The sequence below is a fragment of the Oryctolagus cuniculus genome, chromosome 4, assembly GCF_964237555.1.
Source record: "Oryctolagus cuniculus chromosome 4, mOryCun1.1, whole genome shotgun sequence".
Taxonomy (NCBI): Eukaryota; Metazoa; Chordata; class Mammalia; order Lagomorpha; family Leporidae; genus Oryctolagus; species Oryctolagus cuniculus.
Genome location: NC_091435.1, coordinates 169,656,018 through 169,683,528, shown reverse-complemented (window position 1 = coordinate 169,683,528; position 27,511 = coordinate 169,656,018). Strand labels below are relative to the sequence as shown.

The 27,511-nt window shown below is 53.3% G+C and overlaps 1 protein-coding gene across 1 annotated transcript in view; it reads left to right on the top strand.

The window, feature by feature from the left end:
- The window catches only part of SUSD5 (sushi domain containing 5), a 51,138-nt gene extending 24,012 nt beyond the window's left edge, over positions 1-27,126 (top strand). Inside the window, exons 4-5 of the mRNA XM_002716228.5 lie at positions 13,109-13,297; positions 23,729-27,126. Coding sequence (XP_002716274.2) covers positions 13,109-13,297; positions 23,729-24,912 — 1,373 coding nt within the window. The 3' untranslated portion in view covers positions 24,913-27,126. The remainder of the gene's footprint in view (positions 1-13,108; positions 13,298-23,728) is intronic.
- Positions 27,127-27,511: the final 385 nt, after the last annotated feature.

Here is a 27,511-nt window from a genome sequence, read left to right as displayed (position 1 = left end):
TCATCCTCAGCTCCTTTTCCGTCAAAAGTTCTGTAAGGAGCGGGGTGCGGCCTGCAGGTCCAGCCACCTGCATCCACACCGGAGTCCGGGTTCGATTCCTGGCTCTGGCTGCCCCTCCCTGCTCCGCCAGATCCAGGGGCCACCTCTGCTCTGATTCGCATCGCCTTGTATTCATGTTGCCTGTTTTTGTTAGACATTTTTTAAATTTACTGATTTACTTGAATGGCAGAGAGAGAGAGAGAGAGAGCCAGCATCCTTCTGCTGATTAATTCTCCAGATGCCTGTGACGGCAGGGGCCGGGCCAGGCTGGAGCCAGAAGCCAGGTGCGCAGTCCAGGTCTCCCGAGTGAGTGGCAGGGGCCGAAGTGGTTGAGTCAGTGCCTGCTGCCTCCCAGGGTGTGCATTAGCAGGAGAAACGGAGCCGGGCCTGGAACCGAGGAGTGGGTGTGGGCTGCCCGTGGGCGTCTGACGCGGCCTCCCAACAGCTGTGCCAGGTGCCTGCCCTGGTTTTGGCTGATGCTGAGGGCCGGCTTTTGCCTAGACAACTGCGTGTCTAAAACAGCTCTGGTGCCGGCAGCATCAACATCGCCTGGGAGCTGTGCAGAGTCTCAGGCCTCAGCTGCTACGTCAGGAGCACTAGCACAGCCCTGTGTGTGTGTGTATCAGTGTGTGTCCGTGTGTGTGTGTATGTATGTCATTGGTGTGTGTGTCCATGTGTGTGTCTCTGTGTATGTCTATGTGTACGTATGTGTGTGTTTCTGTGTATGTATGTGTATGTGTGTGCGTCTGTGTGTATGTGTGTGCATCGGTGTGTGTGTCGTGTGTCCGTGTGTGTGTCTCTGTGTATGTCTATGTGTACGTATGTGTGTGTTTCTGTGTATGGATGTGTATGTGTGTGCATCAGTGTGTGTGTCCGTACATGTGTGTGTATGTGTGTGCATTGGTGTGTGTGTCGTGTGTCCGTGTGTGTGTGTCTGTGTATGTCTATGTGTACGTATGTGTGTGTTTCTGTGTATGCGTGTGTGTCTGTGTGTATGTGTGTGCATCAGTGTGTGTGTCCGTATATGTGTGTGTCTGTGTGTGCATTGGGGTGTGTGTGTGTGTGTGTGTGTGTCTTTGTTAAGATTCATTTATTTGAGGGGCCGGCACTGTGGTGCAGTGGGTTAATGCCCTGGCCTGAAGCGCCGGCATCCCACATATGGGCACCGGTTTGAGAGCCTGCTGCTCCACTTCTGATCCAGCTCTCTGCTATGGCCTGGGAAAGCAGTAGAAGATGCCCAAGTCCTTGGGCCCCTGCACCCGCATGGGAGACCTGGGGGAAGCTCCTGGCTCCTGGCTTCAGATCGGCACAGCTCCGGCCATGGTGGCCATTTGGGGAGTGACCCAGCGAATGAAAGACCTCTCTCTCTCTCTCTGTAACTCTGCCTTTCAAATAAATGAATAAAATTTAATAGAACCAAATATCCAAGATTTGTATAACTATGCATATGGGGACAGCAGAGGGAAAAGAAAAAGTTGAAGCAATGTTTGAAACAACAACGAATGGAGACTTTGCGCCAAGTTAATCTCTGACAACAACCACCAATCCAGGAAGCTCAGAGAAATCAAGCAGGATAAATGGATAAATCTGCCCCCCCCCGCCCAATTACAAAACCACACCCAGGCACATTGTTTGAAAAATACAGAAGATCAAAGAAAGAAAAGTCTTGAAAGACCCTAGAGGGAATAAAAGTCTATTATCTGATGAGAAGCAAAGTTAAGAATTATATCTGATTTCTCCTCAGAAACTATGCAAGTAAGAAGAGAGTAGGCCGGCGCCGCGGCTCACTAGGCTAATCCTCCGCCTTGCGGCGCCGGCACACAGGGTTCTAGTCCCTGTCGGGGCGCTGGATTCTGTCCCGGTTGCCCCTCTTCCAGGCCAGCTCTCTGCTGTGGCCCGGGAGTGCAGTGGAGGATGGCCCAGGTGCTTGGGCCCTGCACCCCATGGGAGACCAGGAGAAGCACCTGGCTCCTGCCATCGGATCAGCGCAGTGCGCCGGCCGCAGTGGCCATTGGAGGGTGAACCAACAGAAAAAGGAAGACCTTTCTCTCTGTCTCTCTCTCACTGTCTAACTGTCCAAAAAAAATAATACTTCTAAGAAAGATTAAAGAGAGAACTTATAATGGATACGCTAAGGAGAGAAAATAAAATCTGAAAATTTTCCGTTTAAACCATGAAAGGCAGGGCTCCACATTGTGGAGCAGGTGACGCTGCTGCATGGATGCCAGCGAGTGTGGCGAGTGTGGCGAGTGTGGCAAGTGTGGCAAGTGTGGCAAGTGCAGCAAGTGTGGCCAGTGTGGCCAGTGTGGCCAGTGTGGCAAGTGTGGCAAGTTGTGGCAAGTGTTTGCTCCAGTCCGGCTGCTCTGCTTCTGAGAGAGAGACCGAGAGAAAGGTCTTCCTTTGCCGTTGGTTCACCCCGCAATGGCCGCTGCAGCTGGTGCCACAGGCAGAGGATTAGCCTATTGAGCCACGGTGCCAGCCTGCTCTGCTTCTGAGCCAGCCCCTTGCTGATGGGCTGAGAAGCAGTGGATGATGGCTCAAACAGTTGAAACCTGCCACCCCCGCCAGGAGACCAGGATGGAGTTCCAGGCTCCTGACTCCTGTCTTTGGCCTGGCCCAGCCCTGGCTGCTATAGCCATTTGGGGAGTCGGCCAGTGAATGGAAGCTCGCTCTCTCTCTCTCTCTCTCTCTCTTTCTCTCTGTGCGTGTGTGTGAGAGTGGTGTGTGTGTGTATGTGTGTACCTTTCAAATAACAATTTAAAAAAAAAAAACACTTTAAACATAAAGACCCACGTAGATTACAAGTAAAGGGATGGAGGTGGCAGAAATAAGAAAACGGGAATAGTGACATTATTTTCGGGCAGAGCTGGCTTCGGAGCAGAGAAGTCAGGGAGAAAGGGTCGCATATACGATGGCAGAGGGCAGGACTGCAGACGTCACAGGACCTTCTCTGCATATGTGCCTACAGTGGATACCCTGTAAGACTCCGTTGTTGTAGTTGGAGACGTTAGCACCCCCATCAGGAATGGACAGACGGAGCAGGCAGATCAGTAAGGACCTAGATTGAACTCAGCAGCACCGCTGACCAACTGGCTGGCAAGACTGACAGCGACAGCCTCATCCAACAGCAGCGGATGGCACATTCTCCTCAAGCGCACGTGGACCGACCACCAAGACAGACCGTGTTCTCAGTCCTACCACACACACGAGCAGGCCTGAAATAGAAAGCGTAGACCACAGTAGAGTTAAACTAGAAACCAATAACAGAAGGTAGTCGGAAAATCCCAAAATACTCAGAGACTGAACGACACACTTTTAAATAACACAGGATTCCAAGAAGAGACTTTAAGAGAAATTTAAATGAGAATAAAATACAACTTTTGAAGATTTGTGGGAAGCAGTACTTGGGAATTTACAGCATTGAAAGTATGTATTGGAAGCAAAATCTGGAATCAATCTGAGCTTCAAAGATGAGCAAATCAAATCAAATCCAAAGAAAGCAGAGGAAAAGAAAGAATAAAAACTAGGGCAAGACATCCTAGTGGAATTCGCTGCCCCTGCTTCCCTGCCCGCCCCCCGGCGAAGTTTTAAAAGGACCTCCTGCTCCTGAACACGTCTCTCTCTCTTCCCCTCCGTCTCCTGACCTCTGTCTCTCTCTCGCTCTCGCTCGCTCCCCTTCTCCCTCTTTTCCTTCTTTGCCCCTTCCCCCCAGTCTGTCGGGTTTCCCCCAATAAAATCTTTCCCTTAAAAAAAAATCTAGGGCAAGAAACAGTGAAACCGAAATTGGGAAAACAATATAAGATATCAACAAAATGAACATCTAGATCTTTGAAAGAGTTAAATAATATTGACAAACCTCTAGCCAGGCTAATTAAGAAAAAAAAGATTGGCTGGCGCCGCGGCTCACTAGGCTAATCCTCCGCCTGTGGCGCCGGCACACCGGGTTCTAATCCCGGTCGGGGCGCCGGATTCTGTCCCGGTTGCCCCTCTTCCAGGCCAGCTCTCTGCTGTGGCCTGGGAAGGCAGTGGAGGATGGCCCAAGTCCTTGGGCCCTGCACCCCATGGGAGACCAGGAAAAGCACCTGGCTCCTGCCTTCGGATCAGTGCAGTGCGCCGGCCGCGGCGGCCATTGGAGGGTGAACCAACGGAAAAGGAAGACCTTTCTCTCTGTCTCTCTCTCTCTCACTGTCCACTCTGCCTGTCAAAAAAAAAAAAAAAAAAAGAAAGAAAGAAAAGAAAAGAAAAAAAGATGCAAATTACTCTCAGGAGTGGAAGAGGAGAAATCACTACAGATCCCTGGAACATAAATGGGTAATAAAAGGATATTATGAATAACTATTTTGATGAACTTTAAAAAAAAGATTGATATATCATTTATTTCAGAGAAGGGAGTTAAAGAGGTCTTCCATCCACTGGTTCACTTCCCAGATGACTGTAACAGCCAGGGCTGGGCCAGGCTGACCTAGAACCTAGGAATTCCATCCAGGTTCTCACGTGGTAGCAGGGGCCCAGGCATGTGGGTTCTGCTATGCTGCCTTCAAAAGCAGGGGCCGGCACTGTGGCAGCAAGTTAGAGCCCTGGCCTGAAGCGCCAGCATCCCATATGTGTGCCAGTTCTAGTCCCGGCTGCTCCTCTTCCGACCCAGCTCTCTGCTATGGCCTGGGAAAGCAATGGAAGATGGCCCAAGTGCTTGGGCCCCTGCACCTGCGTGGGAGACCTGGAGATGCTCCTGGCTCCTGGTTTTGGATTTGCGCAGCTCCGGCCGTTGCAGCCATCTAGGGAGTGAACCAGGCACAGAAGACCTCTCTTTCTCTGTCTCTGCCTCTCTGTGTGTAACTCTGTCTTTCAAATAAATAAAATAAATCTTTAAAAAAAAAAAAAAGCACATTAGCAGGAAACCGATCAGAAGTGGAGCAGCCAGGACCCAGCGGGCACTCTGATAGGATGCCAGGGTCAAATATGGTGGCTTAACCTGCAGTGCCACAGTGCTGGCCCCACGCCCCCAAATTTGATAACTCTGGTGACCAGCCAGTCCCTTGAAAGATGCAGTCTGCCGAAACTCACACAGAGGAAGCGGGCCATCTGAGAGGCCTATATCAGTTAAATAATTGAATAGATAGTTAGTAATCTTCCAAAACAGAGCACCAGGCCCATGTGGGTTCATGGGTTGATTCTACCGAACATTGGAGGAAAAATTTTATCAATTTTCTAATCTTTTCCAGAGATTCGGGTGGAAGAAATACTTCCTAAATCATTTTATGAGGCCTGTATAACCTCAATACCAAAACTAGACGAAGACACTACAATAAAGGAAGTACCAATCAATGTATCTCAGTAACATGGGTGCAAAGTCTTCAACAAAATGCAGTCACAGGCCACTTAACATTTCAGTAAATGTTGGATCATGTATATGATGCTGGCCCCACAAGGGGTAGAGGGAGAGAGAGAGTGTGAGCTTCTGTTCAGTGGTTCTCTCTTTCTCTCTCTCTCTCTCTTTAAGATTTATTTATTTACTTGAAAGTCAGGGTTACCCAGAGAGGGAAGGAGAGGCAGAGAGGCAGAGAGAGGTCTTCCATTTGCTGGTTCACTCCCCAATTGGCCACAACAGCCGGAGCTGCACCAATCCGAAGCCAGGAGCCAGGAGCTTCTTCCTGGTCTCCCACATGGGTGCAGGGGTCCAAGAACATGGGCCATCCTCTACTGCCTTCCCAGACCATAGCAGAGAGCTGGATCGGAAGTGGAGCAGCCGGGACACAAAGCGGCACCCATATGGGCTACCGGCACTGCAAGTAGTGGGTTTTACCTGCCATGCCACACTGTTCCCCCCACACACACACTTTTTTTTTTAAAGATTTATTTACTCGTTTGAAAGTTAGAGTTACACAGAGAAAAAGGAGAGGCAGAAAGAGAGAGAGAGAGAGAGAGGTCTTCCATTTGCTGGTTCACTCTCTAACCGGCAGTAATGGCTGGAGCTGCGCCAATTCGGAGCCAGGAGCCAGGAGCTTCTTCCAGGTCTCCCACATGGGTGCAAGGGCCGAAGGACTTGGGCCATCTTCTACTGCCTTCCCAGGCCATAGCAGAGAGCTGCATCAGAAGTGGAGGCAAGTGGAGCAGCCGGGACTCGAACCGGCGCCCATACGGGATGCTGGCACTGCAGGCAGCAGCTTTACCCCCTGCGCAACAGCACCAGCCCCCATTGGCTCACTCTTGAAATGGTCCCAATGGCTAAGGCTGGGCCAGGCTGAAGCCAGGAGCCAGGAGCCCCATGCTGGACTCCCACAAGAGTGGCAGGGACCTGAGCTCCGGGGCCACCTTCTGCTGTCTTCCGGGCTCCTTAGCAGGGAGCAGAGCAGCCAGGACACCAGCTGGCACTCCAACATGGAATGCAGCCCCCCAAGAGGCAGCTTAACCTGCTGCATCGCAACACGGGCCCTCACCACTGGCTTTCTGCATCATACTGGAAGTTCTGGGTAACGTAAGTAGACAAGCAAATAAAAGGTATACAGATTGGGAAGGAAGCACTGACACTCTGTGTCTGCACATGACACAATTGTGTGGCCAGCGCCGCGGCTCACTAGGCTAATCCTCCGCCTATGGCGCCAGCACCCCGGGTTCTAGTCCCGGTCGGGGCACCGGATTCTGTCCCGGTTGCCCCTCTTCCAGGCCAGCTCTCTGATGTGGCCCAGGAGTGCAGTGGAGGATGGCCCAAGTACTTGGGCCCTGCACCCGCATGGGAGACCGGGAGAAGCACCTGGCTCCTGACTTCGGATCAGCGCAGTGTGCCAGCCGCAGCAGCCATTGGAGGGTGAACCAACGGTAAAGGAAGACCTTTCTCTCTGTCTCTCTCTCTCACTGCCCGCTTTGCCTGTCAAAAAAAAAAAAAAAAAAGACAATTGTGTGACGGGACCAGCACTGTGGCACAGTGGGTTAAACTGCCGCCTGCATACCAGCCTCCCCTGTGAGCGCTGGTTCAAGTCCCAGCTGCTTACGTCGGATCCAGCTCCGTGCTAATGTGCCTGGGATGGCAGTGGAAGATGACCCAAGTGCCTGGGCCCCTGCACCCACATGGAGGACCTGGATGGCATTCCAGGCTCCTGGCTTAGACCTGGCCCAGCCCCAGCCTTTGTGGCCATTTGGGAACTGAACCAATGGATGGCAGATTGATATGTCTCTCTCTCTCTCTCTCTGTAAATTCTACCTTTCCAAGGAAAATCAAAGGAATTGACCAAACAGAAAAACAAAGAAGTTTCCTAGAACTAGTAAACAGTAATAGAAATGTTAGATGATACAAGGTTAATATATAAAAGTTCATCATTTTCTTATGTATTACCAATTCACAAGTGGAATTTCAACTAAAAACATTACCATTTATAATAACACCCCCTGATAAAACATATAGGTATAAATCTAACCAAATCCATGTAAGAGCTTTATGAATAAAACTTCAAAACTTTGATGAAATAAATTTTAAATAGAAGTAAAGAAATGGAGATATATTCCATTTTTGTGCATGAAAAGACTCCATATTGTCAAGAAATCAGTTCTTCGCATCTTGACCTGAAGATTCAACACAATCCCTTGAAAATCTCAGCAAATTATTTTGTGAATATCAACAAGCTGACTCCTATATTATACAGAAAAGAAAAAGATTGATATCAAAAGAGGACAAAGTCAGAGGACCAACATTATTGGACTGCAAGACTTTTTTATAAACTACAGCAAATCAGGGCCGGCGCTGTGGCTCACTTGGCTAATCCTCCGCTTGCGGTGCCAGCAGCCCCAGGTTCTAGTCTCGGTTGGGGCACCGGGTACTAGTCCTGGTTGCTCCTCTTCCAGGCCAGCTCTCTGCTGTGGCCCAGGAAGGCAGTGGAGCATGGCCCAAGTGCTTGGGCCCTGCACCAGCGTGGGAGACCAGGAGGAAGCACCTGGCTCCTGGCTTCGGATCAGTGCAGCGCCGGCTGGGGTGACCATTAGGGGAGTGAACCAACGGAAGGAAGACCTTTCTCTGTCTCTCTCTCACTGTCTATAACTCTCTCTCTCCCTCTCTCACTGTCTAACTCTGCCTGGCCAAAAAAAAAAAAAAAAAAAAAAAAACTACAGCAATCGGGACTAATGCTGAGGCATAGTAGGTTAAGCCTCCGCCTGCAGCGCTAGCATCCCACGTGGGCGATGGTTCAAGTCCCAGCTGCTCCACTTCTGATCCAGCTCTCTGCTAATGGCCTGGAAAGGCAGCAGTGGATAGCCCAAGTCCTTGGGCTTCTGCACCCATATGGGAGACCTGGAAGACTCCTGGCTCACGGCTTCAGATTGGCCCAGCTCCGGCCCTTGTGGCCATTTGGGAAGTGAACCAGTGGATGGAAGACCTTTCTCTCTGTCTCTGTCTCTACCTCTCTATGTAACTCTGTCTTTCAAATTTTAAAAAAAAATCTTTAAAGAAGAAAAACTACAGCCAGCAAGGCAGTGTGGCATTGGCAAGAGAATAAACTAAGAGCTCAACAGAACAGAACAGAGAGCCCAGCCAGAGACTCACAGAAATATAGTCAACAGATCTTTGATAAAGGAGCAAAACAATAAAGATAGTTTTGTTAACATAAATGTTGAAACAACTAGGCATACGTGTATATTAGAAAATAGCAATGGGCCAGCCTTGTGGTATAGTGGGTTAAGGTGCCCTCTGCAATGCCAGCGTCTCATATAGGCAGCAGTTCAAGTCCTGGCTGCTCCACTTCTGATCCAGCTCCCTGCTAATGACCTTGGAAAGCAGTGGAAGATGGCTCAAGTGTATGGGGGCCCTTGCCACCCACATGGAAGACCTGGATGAAGTTCCTGACTCCTGGCTTTGGCCTGGCCCATCCCTGACAGTTGCAGGCACCTGGGGAGTGAACCAGCGGATGGAAGATCTCTGTCAATCCTTCTCTCTTCGTAACTCCATCTTTGGAGTTATTTTGTTGAAAGTCAGAGTTACACAGAGAGAGGAAAGGCAGAGAGAGAGAGAGGTCTTCCGTCCGATGGTTCACTCCCCAGATGGCCGCAATGGCGGAGCTGCGCCCATCCAAAGCCAGGAGCCAAGAGCTTCTTCCAGGTCTCCCAAGTGGGTGCAGGCACCCAGGGACTTGGGCCATCTTCTACTGCTTTCCCAGGCCACAGCAGAGAGCTGGATTGGAAGAGGAGTGGCCGGGACTAGAACCAGCGCCCATATGGGATGCTGGCGCCGCAGGCCAGGGCATTAACTCACTGTGCCACAGCGCCAGCCCCGAAATAAATAAACCTTAAACAGAGAAAGTGTAAAGAGATCATGGGTCTCTGTGATTTAAAAGAACAACTAGGGGCGTGTGTTGTGTCAGAGCAGGTTAAGCCGCTGCTTACGACACCGCATCCCACGTTACAGTGTCTGTTTGAGTCCCATTCTCTCTATCTCTGTTGCTTTGCCTTTGAAATAAGTAAATAAATAGTTTTGAAAAGAACACATTGATAAGCTAGACATCTTTTTTTTTTTAAAAAAAAAAAAGACTTGGTTTTTTTGTTTTGTTTTGTTTTGTTTTGTTTTGGCAGGCAGAGTGGACAGTGAGAGAGAGAGACAGAGAGAAAGGTCTTCCTTTTGCCGTTGGTTCACCCTCCAATGGCCGCCGCGGTCGGCGCGCTGCGGCCGGCGCACCGCGCTGATCTGAAGCCAGGAGCCAGGTGCTTCTCCTGGTCTCCCATGGGGTGCAGGGCCCAAGCACCTGGGCCATCCTCCACTGCACTCCCTGGCCACAGCAGAGGGCTGGCCTGGAAGAGGGGCAACCGGGACAGAATCCGGCGCCCCAACCGGGACTAGAACCCGGGGTGCCGGCGCCGCTAGGCGGAGGATTAGCCTAGTGAGCCGCGGCGCCGGCCTGTTTATTTTTTTAAAACTTCTTTTTTTGACAGGCAGAGTTAGACAGTGAGAGAGACAGAAAGGTCTTCCTTCCGTTGGTTCACCCCCAAAATGGCCACTATGGCCGGAGCTGCGCCGATCCGAAGACAGAAGCCAGGTGCTTCTTCCTAGTCTCCAACGCGGGTGCAGGGCCCAAGCACTTGGGCCATCCTCCACTGCCTTCCTGGGCCACAGCAGAGAGCTGGACTGGAAGAGGAGCAATCAGGACTAGAACCCGGAGCCCAAATGGGATGCCAGTGCCGCAGGCAGAGGATTAACCAAGTGAAGCATGGCGCCAGCCCCACATTAATTTACTTATTTATTTGAAAGGCACAGTGAGAGAGACAGACAGACGGACAGACAGAGACAGAGAGAGAGGTCTTCCATCTGCTGGTTCACTCCCCAGATGGCTGCAGTGGTCAGGCCTGGGCCAGGCTGAAGCCAGGAGCCAGGAGCTTCATTCAGGCATTCCACATGGGTAGCAGGAGCCCAAGCACTTAAATAATCTTCTTGTGCTTTTCCAGGGACATTAGCAGGGAGCTGGATTGGAAATAGAGCAGCCAGGACTTGAACCCTTGTCCTTATGGGGTGGCAGCGTTACAGGCTGCAGCTTAACCTGCTCTGCCACAACACTGGCCCTGAGCTAGACATCTTTAAAGCCAACAACATTCTTCTTTTCAAAAGACAGTGTCAAGAGCATGATAGAGCCAGCGCCGCGGCTCACTAGGCTAATCCTCCACCTTGCGGCGCTGGCATACCTGGTTCTAGTCCCGGTTGGGGTGCCAGGATTCTGTCCCGGTTGCCCCTCTTCCAGGCCAGCTCTCTGCTGTGGCCAGGGAGTGCAATGGAGGATGGCCCAAGTGCTTGGGCCCTGCACCCCATGAGAGACCAGGAGAAGCACCTGGCTCCTGCCATCGGATCAGCACAGTGCGCCGGCCACAGCTGCCATTGGAGGGTGAACCAACGGCAAAAGGAAGACCTTTCTCTCTGTCTCTCTCTCTCACTGTCCACTCTGCCTGTCAAAAAAAAAAAAAAAAAAAAAAGCATGGTAGAACCAACCACCAAAGTCACCATCTACTAAAGGACTGTTACACAAAATAAGCGGGAAACTCTTAAAACCCAACAGCGATAAATCACAGAACCTGATTACACTGGGAGAAAAGCCCCGAGCAGATAAAGATCATGCAGACGGCCAGCAAGCATCTGAGATGTTTGACATTAAGTGTCTTTAGGAGAGTGCACATTCGCACGCCAGATGCTGTGCTGTGGTTTGGATGGGTTCCTCTGCGCTGTCCCCACCTGCCCTGCCCTGTGCTGGAGGCTTTGTCCTCATTGTTGGGAAGTAATGTGGACCTTTAAGAGGTGGAGCCTGATGGGCGGGGACAGGTCCTGGGCGTCCGCCCCTGGAAGGGGTACCGCTGATCTGACTGTGTGAGTTCTCACAAGGGCAGTCCTTATCAATGGAGGCTGTTCCCCGTGCTCTGCTCGGCCGTCTGCACACAGCCAGCTCCCCGTGTGTTGCTCTGCCAAGGTGCCAACACAGCCAACACAGCTGGCAGTCCCTTGCCAGCGAATGGGCCGAGTATTCAGTAATACCACGACACTTCAGACCGTTGTTGGGAAAATGAAATTGAGAGATGTTTGTCTTGGGACAAAACTATTTTGAAATGCATGCATCGTTTTTTCTTTTTCTTTTATTTTAAATTTTTATTTATTTAAAGTCAGAGTTAGAGAGAGAGACAGAGAAAGATCTTCTGTCCACTGATTCACTGTTCACGTGACCACAATTGTCAGTGCTGAGCCAGGCTGAGCCAAGAGTTTCATCTGGGTCCCCCAAGTGGGTACAGGAGCCTCATCACTTGGGCCATCTTCCACAGCTTTCCTAGGCCATTAGCAGAGAGCTGGATCAGAAGTGGAGCAGCCGGGACTTGAACCAGTGCCCGTATCGGATGCCAGCGTCACAGGCTGTGGCTTAACCCACTGCACTGCAGCACTGGACCCAGTAGTTTTTCATAATACACACTCTCCATGAACTTCTTGAGGACCTCTCTTACATTTGTAATCCCATTTATGTTTAAAATGCTACACAGAATAGATCTATATATTTATATATGAGCATATGCACCAACACATTTTTTAAAAAATTTTTCTATTTGCCAGAGTTACAGAGAGAGAAGAGATAAAAGAGAGAGAGAGATCATCTGTCTACTGGTTCACTCCCCAGATGGCTGCAATGCCCTCGCGCTGGGCCAATCCAAAGCCAGGAGCTTCTTCTGGGGCTCCCACATGCGTGGTAGGGGCCCAAGCACTTGGACCATTTTCCACTGCTTTTCCTAGGCCATTAGCATGGAGCTGGGTCGGAAATGGAGCAGCCAGACATGAACCTGAACCCATATGGGATGCCAGTGTTGTAGGCGGCGGCTTTATCCGCTACGTCCAACGCCCTGCCCCAGAAACAAAAATAAGTTTGCAGGTGAGCCTTACGGCATAGAAGTTTAAGCTGCTGCCTAGGACACCCGCATCCCTTATTGAACCGGCTGGGACTGAGTCCCGCTTCTGCTTCCCACGCTCCTGGGAGGCAGCAGATGAGGGCCCAAGTACTTGGGTCCCTGACAGCCATGTGGGAGACCTAGTTGGAGTTCCTAGCTCCTGGCTCCAGCCTAGCCCAGCCTCAGCGGTTGTAGACATTTGGGGAGTGAACCAGTGGATGAACGACCTCTGAAGACCGCTTGTACCTGTGTGAGTGTGTGCGCGTCTTTTGTACACACCTACCGGTCACTGAGTTGGTCGGGGTTGAGATGGGCAGAGGGGAGGCCCTTGTGCTGCCCTCTGTAGCCTAACACACTAGCTTCAGACCAGGAGCAGCCACGTGTTTATTTCCCTAAATAAGGCGTCCGCCGCCAGCCACGGGCCTCTGGCTCTTCCCAGGAGCTGTTGCCTGGCGGTTTAGGATGACAGCGCTGCGACGCTTTCTTCCCCATTTGACTTCTCTGTGCCTCAGCTGTGCCCGGCGTTCTGCCAGGCCCCGACTCACCAGGGTGACCCAGAGGCGGCCCCTGTGAGCGCGGTTCGGGGTGCAGGCCGGGGGTGGCGGGTAGTGGCAGGGGAGACCTGATCGCTTTCTCCCAGGCTGGGCACCCCTTGGCCAAGCTGACCGCGGTTCCCTCTCCGCAGAGAAGCCGTGCGGAGACCCGCCTTCGTTCCCGCACACCGTCCTGCAGGGCCGCACCGGCTTGGAGATGGGGGATGAACTGCTGTACATGTGTGCCCCGGGCTCGGCCACCGGCCAGCGCGAGACCGCCTTCACCCTGCTTTGTAACAGCTGCGGGGAGTGGTACGGCCTGGTGCAGGCCTGCGGTAAGGGTAAGTGCCCCGGGCCGGCTGCTGCCGCCACCGCCTCCCCCTCCGCAGGGCCACACGGCCATGCTCCTCTGCAAAAAGCCGTTCCCACCTGTTTGCTGAGCTGTGGGCTTGCAGCACCACCGTGACCCAGCCCTTCATCGTCCTCAGCAAACCCTCCTCACCCCCTTGGGATGGCGTTGACCTTGGCTTAGCTTTCTAGCTTGTCTCCCTGGAAAGCTGGACAAGGTGGACCGCAAGCCGTGGGCGCCAAGCAGCAGGGCTTGGGGTAAAAATGACTCTCTCGTGACTGTGAGGACCATGGCGAATACATCAGAGGCAGCCGGCTCTGGGCCTCGCCGGGTTGCCCATTCTTATCTTTGCACTTGACCCTTGTGGGGTCCTTGAGAGCCGTTCTGTGCGGTTGGTGGAAGAGTGGGTGCGGGACTTGGAACCCACGTGAGCCCACATGCACGCCTGCCAGCCTGGCTCCTTGCACAGTCATGGGAGGCCGGAGCCGGAGGGGCAGGCGAGCAGACTAACCCTGGGATAGCCATGTGGGCCCTCCCCGCCTGCCCTGTGCTGTGTCCCCTTCCTAGAGCCAGGTGTGGCCAGGGACGGTCCTGTGAGTCTGAATATTTCCTTGAAACTCCAAGGGCAGTTGTGGCAAACACTCGGTTCCCTATAGACGCAATCTGATTTCCGGTTCTGGCATCATCACATTCTTGGAGGGCCCAGGTATCCGCAGCGCCCCGCCCCGCCCCGACTCTCTTGGGCAGCGGTGTCTTCAGCCACAGCCAGGCCTGGCCTCCCCACCCCCACTGGGGGCATTGCACCTGGTATGAGGCTTGGCAGCTCCGTCGCCAACCTTGGCTTAGGGCTCCTGTGCCTGACTCAGCCGGAGGCCCCCGTGGTCCCCCTGACGTCTGGGTGGCCCCACAGAGGTGGTGACTCCAGCACTGCATTCTTCGGACAGCTGGGAGCTGCCATGGCTGTGAGTCGGGCGCCATGTTGCTGTGGTTTGCTGTCGATTAGTCCAGTCTGACGGTGGTGGCTGTGTGGCTCTCTTCCGCAGGGGGGTTGTCACACATGAGGCCACCATGATGGTCTGCGTCCCATGTATGCCCATTTCTGTGGGGTCCTAGGAGTGCAGTTGGTGCCTCCAGGGTGTGTGTGCTTAGCTTCCTAAGCAAAGAGTTTTCTAAAGGGTTTTTGCTCAGTGCACTTCCCCACCAGCTGTGCGTGGGAGGGCAGGTTCAGCTCCCTCAGCAGCCCTCAGGACAGCCAGTCTGGTGTCTGGAGTTCTAATCTTCCTACCTCCGCTGAGGGTGAAGTTGGGCACTTACACTTGTCCACCAGGCACTAGAATTTCCTTATGGAAAATGTCTGTTCAAGGATTTTGCCCTTTTAAAAAATGATTTGAATCGATTATTCACGTTATAGAACTACTTCCTAACTAGTGTGTGTGTTGCAAGTATTTTCTCTCATTCTGTGACTTAGCTTTTCAGTCTTAGAATGTTTTTTTAATAAATAGGAGTTTTTCAGATCTATTTTACTACTTTTCAGACTCATGTGGGCTACTTTAGTAAAATGCAATAAAAATGAATAAATAAATAAAATAGGGGGCCAGTGCTGTGGTGTAGCAGGTAAAGCTGCCTCCTGCGGCACCGGCATCCCATGTGGGCGCAGGTTCTAGTCCCGGCTGCTCCTCTTCCAGTCCAGCTCTCTGCTATGGCCTGGGAAAGCAGGTCTCCCCGTGGGTGGCAGAAACCCCAGTCCTGGAGCCATCACTTGCTACCTCCCAGGATGTGCAGCAGTAGGGAACAGGAATCAGAAGCACAGTAGCCAGGACTCACACCGGGACCTCCTCCTCGGGACACAGGCAGCCCAGGCAGCGGGCTGCCACTGCTGCGCCCCCCCCCTTTTTAGATTAAATAATACAAACTTCCCCTGTGAGATTCCTACCAAACTGCCTCTCCCTGTATCAGTATGCCTTGTTGCATACTAGTGACAAAAAGGTACACAGCAGGAAGAGCAGGAGAAGCACCTTCCGGCCCCTCGTCTCTCTCCCTCGCTATTGCCTTGTGCCAGACAGGAGTCTGCCCGAGAGAGCCAAGCGTAAGAACTGAGCTCCCTGTTGTGTTGACTCCACAGCCCCCAAACGGACCCGCGCTCCCCTCCTCACCCAGAGACGCTAAGGCACGGAGGTGGCACCGTCCGGTGAGCCACGCCCGCCGGTCAGCTGGCTTGTTGACTGGCCCCCGGAGAGCGGAGAGCAGAGCGAGAACTAAATGCAGGTTTTGTGTGTCTGCAAGGCTGTTTATTTTCTCACCGCAATGCAGACTTGGGAGCACTCTCAGCTGCTGGACAGGAACTCTGGTTTCTACACTTGGCTGGGTACAAACTGTTACAGTTTTCATTGCTCGGTAGGTTTAACACTTAAAGTATCTGCATCCTTATAAGAAATATCTGTGTGTGTGTGTGTGTGTGTGTTAGAGGAATATCTTCACCAGATATTTCACTACAGTTTGCACATTTATTTTTTTCCAGCAAACATCAACTTTTCTTAAAAAAATGTTTTTAATTTATTTTGGAAAGTTAGTTACAGAGAGAGAGAGAGAGAGAGAGAGAGAGAGGCAGAGACAGATCTTTCGTCCACTGGTTCACTCCCCAGAAGGCTGCCATGGCCAGGGTGGGGCCAAATCGAAGCCAGGAGCTTCATCCGGTCTCCCACGTGAGTGCAGGGGACCAAGAACTTGGGCCATCTTCCACTGCTTTTCCCAGGCCATTAGCAGGGATCTGGATCAGAAGTGGAGCGGCTGGGCCATGAACCAGCTTCCCCTATGGGATGCCAGCATTGCAGGCAGCAGCTGTCCTCGCCACACCGCAGTGTCAGCCCTGAACATCACTTTTTTGATCAGGGAACTGCTTCAAAAAGCGCTTGTTGGGGGTGGGTGAGACGAGGTTGGCATTGGCACCCCCTGGGCTGGGATACTCCTGCTGTTGGTGTGAGCTGATGGGCCGGCTGGCCATGCACTCACCCACATCCCATCATCCTGCGGCAGCCAGGTGCTGTGGCAGGCCATGTCCCCACCCTAAAAAAAACGACGGTGAACTGGGAGCCTCGAAGGAGACGGTAAGCAGAGGATGAAGTAGAAGAGGAAGCTGGAAAGTGAGGTGGCGCAGGTGACATTTTTAAAGAGTGTGCGTTTCCGGAGAGACGTGCTCAGAAATCAAGTTAATGAAAGCTGAAAAGTGGCCATTAGCTCCACCGCGCGAAGGAGGTTCCGGGGGCCTGGTAGTCTCAGCGTGTCCGTGGGGAGTGCGGGATGCGCCACCCGCGGCAGTGAGGCCTGGGGAAGCCATGAAGGTAGAGCTGTGTTGCCAAAGTTGCTGTAGAGAGCCCCCAAACCTGGGTCCTCTTGCCTGACCCACAGAAAGCCAATCACTGACTCCAATCACGGGCTCCCCAAGGCAGCAGCAGTGAAGGTTCTTGTAGTCTGAAACGGGCTGAGAGGTGCGTGATCCGCTCGCGTCCCAGTTCCGGGTGGATCCGTGGTGCCTGTGGCCTGGCTGTGATTGGTTGCGGATGCCATTCCCTGAGAAGAGTCTCTGACCTCCTGGCCTCCAGGGGGCCACCCCCCCCCCACCTGGTCCCAGTGTTGGCCACCCTGGCTCTCCTCTCCTCTCCTCTCCTCACACCACCTTTCACACCTCTGCTCCCTCCCGACTTCAGCACTTCTTCGGAGCCCTACTCCTGGTCCCGGGTGTGGCCCAAGATCCTGTCTGGTGGGTGGGGTGGCAGAGAAGAGCTGGGGGAAAGAAGACAAAAGACACACAGTGCAGGGGATGCAGCTCAGATTCTCCCTCCATCACGTGCCTCCTCTTCCTCTTGGAACACTTGTCGCCGGCAGGCGCTGAGAGAAGAGCTGCTGTCAGCCAAAGACCTGCTCCCTGTCTCTCTACTGAGAGAGTTGGTTTTAGTTTAGGTAGAGACACAGAGGGAGAGGTTGTCCTTCTTCCGGCTCACTCCCCAAATGGCCGCAATGGCTGGAGCTGCGCCGATCCAAAGCCAGGAGCCAGGAGCTTCTTCCGGGTCTCCCACAAGGGTGCAAGGACCCAAGGACTTGGACGACCTTCTGCTATTTTCCCAGGCCACAGCAGAGAGCTGGATCGGAAGTGGAGCAGCCAGGACTTGAACCGGTGCCCATATGCAATGCAAGCACTGCAGGCGGTGGCTTTACCCACTGCGCCACAGTGCCAGCCCCATGGGCATTGCTTTTTAAACAACTCTATTGAGTTTTGATTTGTGTATAATAAATGGTGCAAATTTAAAATGCAAAATGGGGGGGATGGCATTGTGTTAAGACACCACTTGTGATGCCAGCGTTCTGTGTTAGATTGCCCGTTCAAGTCCTGGCTGCTCTTCTTGTGAGCCAGCTCCCTGCTAATGCACCTGGCAGAGCAGTAGAAGACGGCCCAAGTGCTTGAGTCCCTAAAATCCATATGGGAGACCTGGATGGGGTTCCTGGCTCCTTGCTTTGGCCTGGCTTAGCCCTGGCTCTTGTAGCCATTTGGGGGAGTAAACTAGCAAATGGAAAACTCTCCTTATCTCTCTCTCTCTCTCCCTCCCTCTCCTTCTCCCTCTCTCTCTCTCTCCCCTTTCTCTCCTTCTCTGTCACACTGCCTTTCACATATATAAATCTTTTTTTAAAAAAATTATTTATTTATTTGAAAGGCAGAGAGAGAGAGAGAGGTCTTCCATCTGCTGGTTCACTCCCCAGATGTCCTGCAATGGCCAGAGCTGTGCCGATCCAAAGCCAGGAGCCAGGAGCTTCCTCCAGGTCTCCCACATGGGTGCAGGGGCCCAAGGACTTGGGCCATCTTCTACTGCTTTCCCAGGCCATAGCAGAGAGCTGGATCGGAGGTGGAACAGCTGGGACTACAACCGGCACCCATATGGGATGCTGGCACTGCAGGCGGTGGCTTTACCCGCTACGCACAGTCCTGGCCCCTAAAATAAATCTTTTAAAAATAAAATATAAATCATCTGAGCTGTAACAGGTACATACACCTGTGAAACCACCATGGGAACCAAAAACACAGAACATTTCCGTCATCCCCAAGGTTCCTCGTGTCTGCTCCTGCTTCGTGTCATGCAATCTTTGCAAGTCTGGGAGTAGAAATGGCTAGGTCCCTTTTACAGATGGGAAAACGAGGGAGAGAAAGGGTCATTGGCTCGCCTTGTCACCCACCCAGAAAGCAGCAGAGCCAGGGCTTAAACCCAGGAGCATTGCCCCCAACACTGGCATCCCATCTGCACGGACACAGCAGGGCAGTGCACAGACCCCTTTTCAAACTGTTCTTTCAGGAAGTTCCCTGGGCGCGTTCTCTCTCTCTCTCTCTCTCTCTCTCTCTCTCTCTCTCTCTCTCTCTCCTGAAGCTTGCTTTTGTCTTCCTACTTTAACTTCCATTTCTGTTTCTCCCCATTTTTTGAACTGAATTTCCTTCAACAAGTCCAGCAGGCGCCCAAGACCGAATTTAGCATTTCCTCATCGGCGTTGCCATATTTGTTCAGGGCTGCGCTTCGCGCGCGGTTATTTCTGGCTTGTCTGGTTGTCTTTTTTAAAAAAGCTATTTTTAAAGGCTGTGTAACCAAGACCAGAGGGGGAAAAAAAAGAAAGTATGTGCAGGCTTCTAGAAATGCAGCAATATGCGAAAGAGGTGGCCAGCGGCAGCGCTGGGAGCACCCCAGGGTCCTGGGCCCTGGCACCTCAGCGCCCCCACCACGTCCTCCTGGTAGAGACCAGGCAGTGCACAGCCAGCCATCGCCGCCTCCTCCAGACTCAGCCGTCTGTGCTCCTCCAGTTTCCAAAAGCAGCAGTAAACTGAATTTACAGCGAATGGCCCAGGTTTTGCCAGGCGAACTTACCAAACTGACATGTCTTAGATGGCTTGTAGGATTCAGAAGGCCCCTGCTATGTTGGCAGGGGTTTGCACAGGGCCTGGAGGAGGAGACAGGCGAGCAGGCTGGCTGCGTGGTCTGAGTCCGAGAGGGCAGACCAGGGAAGGTGCGAGAAGGAACCCCTGGCCATCTCAGGCGGAATTTGGTGAATCACGAACATGGGGAGGCGGGAAACGAGCCCGGGTGCTTCCTCCCAGGTCGGCTGTTTGGAAACGCTCCTCGTCCTCACCTTTGTTTGAGGTTTTGGGGCAGACTGTGGCAGAGCGAGACTCTGGTCCTGAGAGCCAGGATCTTGACCTGTGAACCCGTGGGGAGACAGAAGAGCTAGGCTCAGGGCCCTGGGCTTCCCTCCAGGGGTGCCCTCACCTCGGAGAGCTCTGGGGGCAGAACTCTCTCTCTCTCTCTCTCTCTCTCTCTGTCTCTCTCTCTCTCTCTCTCACACACACACACACACACACACACACACACACACACAGCTCAGGCTGACCACAGGGGCCCAGGGCTAAGCAGACCCCGCCTCAAGCAGAGTGGGCTGCTCTCTCCTGCACTCTCAACTCTGAGGTTGTGTGCGCTAAGCCGGGGTTTCCCACACCAGAAGGGACGGGCCCGCCTTCCAGGTGCCTCTGGACCTCATGGCCTGTTTCAAGGTCATGGGATGCGTCCCCCGGAGGAAGAATGTGCAGACATAGAACTCCCGGGTCATTGATGGCGCTCTGCCCTTGCTGCTGGACCTCCGGGCTGAGTCAAGCTTTCTCAACACTGTCTTCCACCACTCGCGGGTTCACCTGTGCCTTCAGCAGACATTCAAGGGGTGTCTACTACATGCCACGCACCATGCAGGGTCCTGGGGATGCAGAGGCAGAGGGGACGTGTCCTTGTCCTCAGGGAGTTCCTGGGCCAGTTGGGCAGGCAGTGTAGTGGGAGCTGGGTGGGCGGTGTGGTCAGTACAGAGTGACCTCTGTTCTAGGTGGACACTGTTCCCATCGCTCCCACTGTCCTGGGGGTGCAGCTTATTGATCTCACACTGAGATCATTAGGGTTCACGTCTCAAGCACCATCAAGGTCCAGGTTGGTTTGAGCTTGTCCGTATAAAGGTGTGAAGTATCTCTAACATATTTTCAGCTGATCTGATATCATATATACCTTTCGTTTTTCCAATGACAGCCTGTTTCTAATATTTATCATGGTAGCTAATAGGCATTTGTTTTGCCTGTAGGAAGCCATTTTCAGGGCACTCATTAGCAAAGCAGTAGTTTTCTTTTTTTTTTTTTTTTTTTGACAGGCAGAGTGGACAGTGAGAGAGAGAGACAGAGAGAAAGGTCTTCCTTTTTTTTGCCGTTGGTTCACTCTCCAATGGCTGCCGCGGCCGGGGCACTGCAGCCAGCGCACCACACTGATCCGATGGCAGGAGCCAGGTGCTTCTCCTGGTCTCCCATGGGGTGCAGGGCCCAAGCACTTGGGCCATCCTCCACTGCACTCCCTGGCCACAGCAGAGAGCTGGCCTGGAAGAGGGGCAACCGGGACAGAATCCGGTGCCCCGACCGGGACTAGAACCCTGTGTGCTGGTGCTGCAAGGCGGAGGATTAGCCTAGTTAGCCACGGCACCGGCCAAGCAGTAGTTTTCGATTGAGAGACCAGTACTGGAAGTACTTGGTAATCAACTGTCTATTGACTATGGACTATTGAAAGTACCACAGGCAGAGGGTGACTTTCTGGTGATGAAGCTAACTGAGCGTCTGGACTGTGAATTCCAGGTGATGACCAGCTCTGTGAGCAGCACACACACAGTACCCGTAGCACTGGACATTCTTCCACCTGCAACCCTGCATCCCAAATCAGAGCATTGGTTCGAGTCCCGGCTGCTCCACTTCTGATCCAGCTCCCTGCTAATGCACCCAGGAAAGCAGCAGATGATGACCCAAGTATTTGGGCCCCTGCCACCCACGTGGGAGACCCAGACGGAGCTCTGGACTCCCGGCTTCAGCCTGGACCAGCCCTCCCATTGCAGCCATTTAGGGGAGTAAACCCATGGATGGAAGATCTCTCTCTCTCTCTCTGTCTTTCCCTCTTTCTCTGTCACTTTGCCTTTCAAATAAATAAATATTTAAAATTTTTTCTTTTTAAAATATTTTATTTTTAATAAATATTTTGTATTATTTTGAAACAACAGACAGGACTGGGCCAGGCTGAAGCCAGGAGCCAAGAACTCCATCCAGGTCTTCCACCTGGGTGACAGAAACTCGAGTACTTGAGCCATCATCATGTGTATCTCCTCAGGTACATAAGCAGGGAGCTGGATGGGAAGCGGAGCAGCCAGGACTTGAACTGGTGTCCACACGAGACGCCAGTGTGACAGGTGGCGGCTTAACCCGCTGCGCCACAATGCTGACTCCTCGTGTGACATCTTACCAAGGCACAACACTGTTGGATTACGTTTCCTCCACTCACATAGTATGCCTATTGTTGCTTTCTACCATTCAGCACACTTTTAAGCAAGCTGGATTTAATTTCTGTGCTTAGGTCTGGCTTGCCTCCTCTGCCTGGATTTTGAATTTTTTCTTTACCCTTGCAAGTCAGTAGCCAAAGTGTGTGCCAGATTTTCCTGGAACAAAGGAAAGGGTAGGGAATGCGCTGAACTGGTAACTGGGCTGCCTGTTGTAAGCGTAATACATGTGTGCAAGTGACATTTTTTCAAGTGTTTGCTCTTCACTGTTTTCCATTTTTTGACAGAAGACACACATGAATGGGCTTAAATTTTAGGAGCAGATCAGAAAGGATTTTTTTTTAAAGATTTATTTATTTATTTGAAAGACAGAGTTACAGAGAGGTAGAGACAGAGAGAGAGGTCTTCCATCCGCTGGTTCACACCCCAGATGGCTGCAATGGCCGGAGCTGCGCCAATCTGAAGCCAGGAGTGAGGAACTTCCTCTGGGTCTCCCACATGGGTACAGGGGCCCATGGACTTGGGCCATCTTCTACTGCTTTCCCAGGCCATAGCAGAGAGCGGGATCGGTAGAGGAGCAGCTGGGACTAGAACTAGTGCCCATGTGGGATGCCGGCACTGCAGGCCAGGGCTTTAACTCGCTGCACTACAGCGCTGGCCCCAGAAAGGATTTTTTTATATATATACAGGCAGAGTGGACAGTGAGAGAGAGAGACAGAGAGAAAGGTCTTCCTTTGCTGTTGGTTCACCCTCCAGTGGCCGCCGCTGCCGGCGCACCACGCTGATCCGATGGCAGGAGCCAGGTGCTTCTCCTGGTCTCCCATGGGGTGCAGGGCCCAAATACTTGGGCCATCCTCCACTGCACTCCCTGGCCACAGCAGAGAGCTGGCCTAGAAGAGGGGCAACCGGGACAGAATGCGGCGCCCCGACCAGGACTAGAACCCGGTATGCCAGCGCCGCAAGGCGGAGGATTAGCCTAGTGAGCCGCGGCGCCGGCCCCCAGAAAGGATTTTTTTTTTTTTTTTTTTTTTTTTTACAGGCAGAGTGGACAGTGAGAGAGAGAGACAGAGAGAAAGGTCTTCCTTTGCCGTTGGTTCACCCTCCAATGGCCGCCATGACCGGCGCACTACAGCCGGCGCACCGCGCTGATCTGATGGCAGGAGCCAGGAGCCAGGTGCTTTTCCTGGTCTCCCATGGGGTGCAGGGCCCAAGCACCTGGGCCATCCTCCACTGCACTCCCTGGCCACTGCAGAGAGCTGGCCTGGAAGAGGGGCAACCGGGACAGAATCCGGCGCCCCGACCGGGACTAGAACCCGGTGTGCTGGCGCCGCTAGGCGGAGGATTAGCCTAGTGAGCCGCGGCGCCAGCCTCCCAGAAAGGATTTTAAAACTGTTATTTAGAACTCTGGGTTCAGCCTGCAGTGCCAGCATCGCATAGGGATGCCAGTTCGAGTCCCAGCTACTCCTCTTCCGATCCAGCTCTCTACTATGGCCTGGGAAAGCAGTAGAAGATGGCCCAAGTAGGGCCCCTGCACCCATGTGGGAGACTTGGAAGAAGCTCCTGGCTCCTGGCTTTGGATCAACTCAGCTCTGGCCGTTGTGGTCATTTGGGGAGTGAACCATCAGATGGAAGACCTCTCTCTCTCTCTCTCTCTCTCTCTCTCTCTGGCTCTACCTCTGTGTAACTCTGCCTTTCAAATAAATAAATTAATTCTTTAAAAACAGGGAGAGAGAACTCTGGGGCTTTCTCTAGGGGCTTGCAGTAATAACCCAGATGTCCACCAATCCAGTTCCAGGCCCCAGAAATGCACTCCCGCGCTGGGCCAGGCTGAGGCCAGGAGCCAGAGCTCCATCCGGGTCTCTCACGGGGGTGGCCATCTTCCGCTGCTGTCCCGGGCACATTCGCAGGGAGCAGGACCGGAAGTGGAGCAGCCGGGACTCGAACCGGTGTCTCTACGGGATGCTGGCGCCTGAGGCGGTCGCTTCCCGCACTGCATAAACTGGCTCTGGGCTTTGGACTCAGCGGGGCTCTCCCTGTTCCCCTGCAGAGGAGGCCGAGGTGCACATCGACTACGAAGACAACTTCCCGGACGACAGGTCTGTGGCATCCCGGGAGCGCGAGGAGCAGGAGGAGGACGGGCGCAAACCCCCGGCGCGGGAGGAGGCCCCAGGGCCCAGCCCGGGCGCGCCCACCCACTGGCCGGGACCCCGACTTCGCCGCAAGTACTTGTTCTTGCTTCCGGCTGCTGAGGCCTTCCACAAGCCTGAGCTGGAAACGGAGGCGGGCGGCCACAGCAAGAAGCGGCTGGCGGCCGGGGACAACCACAGCGGCGTCAAGCGGGCCCCGGGTCAGCGCGAAGCCAAGGTGGCCCGCGGCCGCGCAGACGGCCCCTCGGGGCCTCTCGTGGGCGGGGAGGACCGCCGGGCGGGGGACCCGATGGTGAGCAGCAGTGACGGGTCCTGGTTAGATGGCTACCCCGTGACGGATGGGGCGTGGAGGAAGGGAGAGGCGGAGGAGGAGGAGGAGGAGGACCGGGGGGACGGGTCGGTGGGGCTGGAGGACAGTGTCCTCCCCCCTGACCAGCCCGATCTGGTGGAAGCCACGCAGCCCGCGGCACGGGGCGGGGGCGTCACCCCGACTTCCGTCCTTCCTTCTCAGACGCTGGGCCTGGAGGGTTCGGCTGTCACCCCCCTAAATGTGTCTGACACTGAGAGTCCCCGCGGCGGGGATGGCGACGTGACCAGGTCCACTGCGCCTTGGAGAGTGACCACCGGGCAGTCTCCCCCGGCCACTCTACCCTCTGACCTCACCAGTGCTACCCTGGAGCCAGTGAGGACGACTGCTGCCCGCCAGACACCTGTCCACACGGCCTCCCCCAGCGTGGCCGCCACACGGCCTCCGGGGGACACCAGCGCCCCTGGGGTCCAGGACAGCTTCCCATACCTGCTGTCCGAGGACTTCCTGGGCCAGGAGCATCCCAGGCCGGGTGCAGGCCAGGAGGAGCTGCTGCCAAGCTTGGAGCCGTGTGTGGGGGACAGGTGTCCCAGCCTGGGCAGGGGCCCCGTGATTGCCACCGTGGTCACTGTGCTGTGCCTGCTGCTGGTCCTGGCCGGCGTGGGGGCGGTGTGGGGCTACCGCAGGTGCCAGCACAAGCGTTCTGTGTACAAGCTGAACGGGGGCCAGCGGCACGCCCGGCACTACCACCAGCAGATCGAGATGGAGAAGGTATAGCTCGAGCGGCGAGGCAGCGCCGGTGACCGGACACGGGTGGGCTGGTGGGGTGGGGGCGCGTGCTCTTTTCCTCAGGTCTTCGCGTTGCAGGCTGGGAGGTGTCTGGCACACATCCGGGTCTCCTCCACCGTCTGCCCTGGAACCGATTGCACTAATCCCAGACTCCGTGCTTGGGCCCTGATTCCCACGTGAGGTCAGAAGTCACAACCCTGCTTCATATACTATCATCCTCTCCTCCTTTTTCCCAAAAAGAAAACATTCACCCCATGCTGTGAAATGACTTTGATAAACCACGCATTTGAGAGTAGCGTTATTTAGGACAGAGATGTCTCGTTGTGGTGAGCAGGAGCCAAAGAAAATGGGTTATTTCCTTTTATTGAGATGTTGCTGACGGCAAATGAGCCAAGGACCAAGAGCCGGTCTGGAATGGTGCGGTTGTTTTTGGTTTGCAACTGGAGAGAATTTGAAGACTGATGTTTTGCTGGGGGAGGTGAGGAGAGGAGAGACATCCACCCACGTGGCCGCCCTACTCTGTGGGACAGCCCATCGTCCTTTCAAAACAAGGTGAACCGTGTACCGTAAGCACCACTTCCCCTCGGAAGCAGTGGCCTCATTGTACTTGACCAGACTCTGCCTGGGAATGTCTTGGAATGTTTGCCAGGACTAACAAAACTCGGCCCTTGGTTTCCTCCCAGGATTAACCGTTTTTCTGAACTCCGGGAAGAGGGGATGGCATGGGAGAAAACACGTGTCTCAGGAGGGCCGGAGAGCGGGATACGAGGACGGGTGCCCGGTGGACGGAAGAGCAGGACTTGAGCTGATCGGTGGGGAGCTAACCGCCGAGCGCCGAGCGTAGGGCTCGTGGACGCAGTCCGTCCTGGCGAATGAGCAGCCAGAGCATCTTGTGGTGCTCAGCAGGTGTTGTTGACCATGACCGTGTCTCAAAGCGTGGGCCTTAGCCCAGCAGCGTGGACGCCACCTGGGCATTCGTCGGGAGTGCAGGTGCTCAAGTCCCATTCCAGACTCAGGAAACAGATGACGCTGGTTGGGGGGCGAGGAGGGGTGGGGCCGGGGTGCTGTGTTGTAACCGGTGTTCCGGGGGACTCTGCTGTATCTCCAGGCTTGAGAGCCACTAGTGTTTGATAAGGTGAGTGGTGAGCTTGGAGGCCGGCCGGACCCTGGAGACACAGAAGCTGAGCACCTCTGGCCTGTCAGACGCGCAGCGCGGGCATTGGTGCTTGTGCCTGAGACAGACAGAAGCCTCCCAATGCCAGCCCCCGTGGCCTCCTGTGTGGGGGCCCAGAAACTAAACAGGCTACATTCTGCTAGTGGGGATCATCTTCCTGGCGACAGTTTTCAATGGCAGAAAGTGGTGAAGGCAGCAGGTTTCTGCGGAGACGCCCTAGGAGTCAGTGTTTTCGAGCGGCTTGGGAGAAGCCCTGACGTTTTCGATAATGGAAAAAGTATTGGTGGTGTTTCACCTAAGGAAAAACACTTTTCACAAGACGTTTTCCACCCTACCACCTGTTTTCAATACACACTTTGGAAAAATAATAGGCCAAGTAGCTATGAAGACGAGACAGCGTAATCAAAGAGGTTGGTGCCCGTAACTGGGTCAGATGGAGTCCTGGCAGTACCAGCTGGAATGCTGGTGCATCAGATGAAATCTACAAGATGGGAATAGAATGCTCTCTGCATGTAGCCAAAGCCAGACTCGACAGAATAAAAGCTAGGGACTGTACATATTTATACATTAGAGTCTAATCTTTTGCAAGATAACTTCTGTTTTTAACTATATAAAAAATAGCTTCTGTCTCAACATTGCGGTTGTGTAACTACTTTTGTGTAATAACCTGTTTACACCAGTGCATCAATAGGTCACACTATACAAGAGTATGAATAAGTTTCTTACAGATTATCAGTACATGGAAAAGTACTATTTTGTAGACATGGACTGTGAAGTAAACCCAACAGATCACTTTTTAAGCTTTTATTGATTTGGTGCCATCTAAATTAATGCAATAGAATGTTAAAATGCCTGTCAGAAGTGACTGTTTAAGACACTGTAAACCCAAATTGTATGACATTCTGCATGTTTTGAGACTGGTAAGTGTTGAATGCTCATGAAAATTGAGAGGGCCCCAAGGGTCCTTTTAACATAAAGCTTCCAAGATATTTAAAATAAATAATTATTTCCACAGTTGCTGAATGTTACTTAGTCACTGTGCCATGTTTGGTTTTTTTTTTTAAGATTTAATTTTTTGAAAGAGTTACAGAAAGAGGTAGAGCCAGAGAGAGAGAGAGAGAGAGAGAGATCTTCCATTCCACATTCCAATTCCATTCCAAGTGACTGCAACAGCCAGAGCTGAGCTGATCCAAAGCCAGAAGCCAGGAGCTTCCTCCGAGTCTCCCACGCGGGTGCAGGAGCCCAAGCACTTGGGCCATCCTCCACTGCACTCCCTGTTGGGCCATCTCCTACTGCTCTTCCCAGGCGCATAGCAGAGAGGTGGATCGGAAGAAGAGCAGCCAGGACCTGAACCCAGTGCCCGTATGGGATGCAGGCTGGGGTTTAACCTGCTGTGCCACAGCACCGACCCCT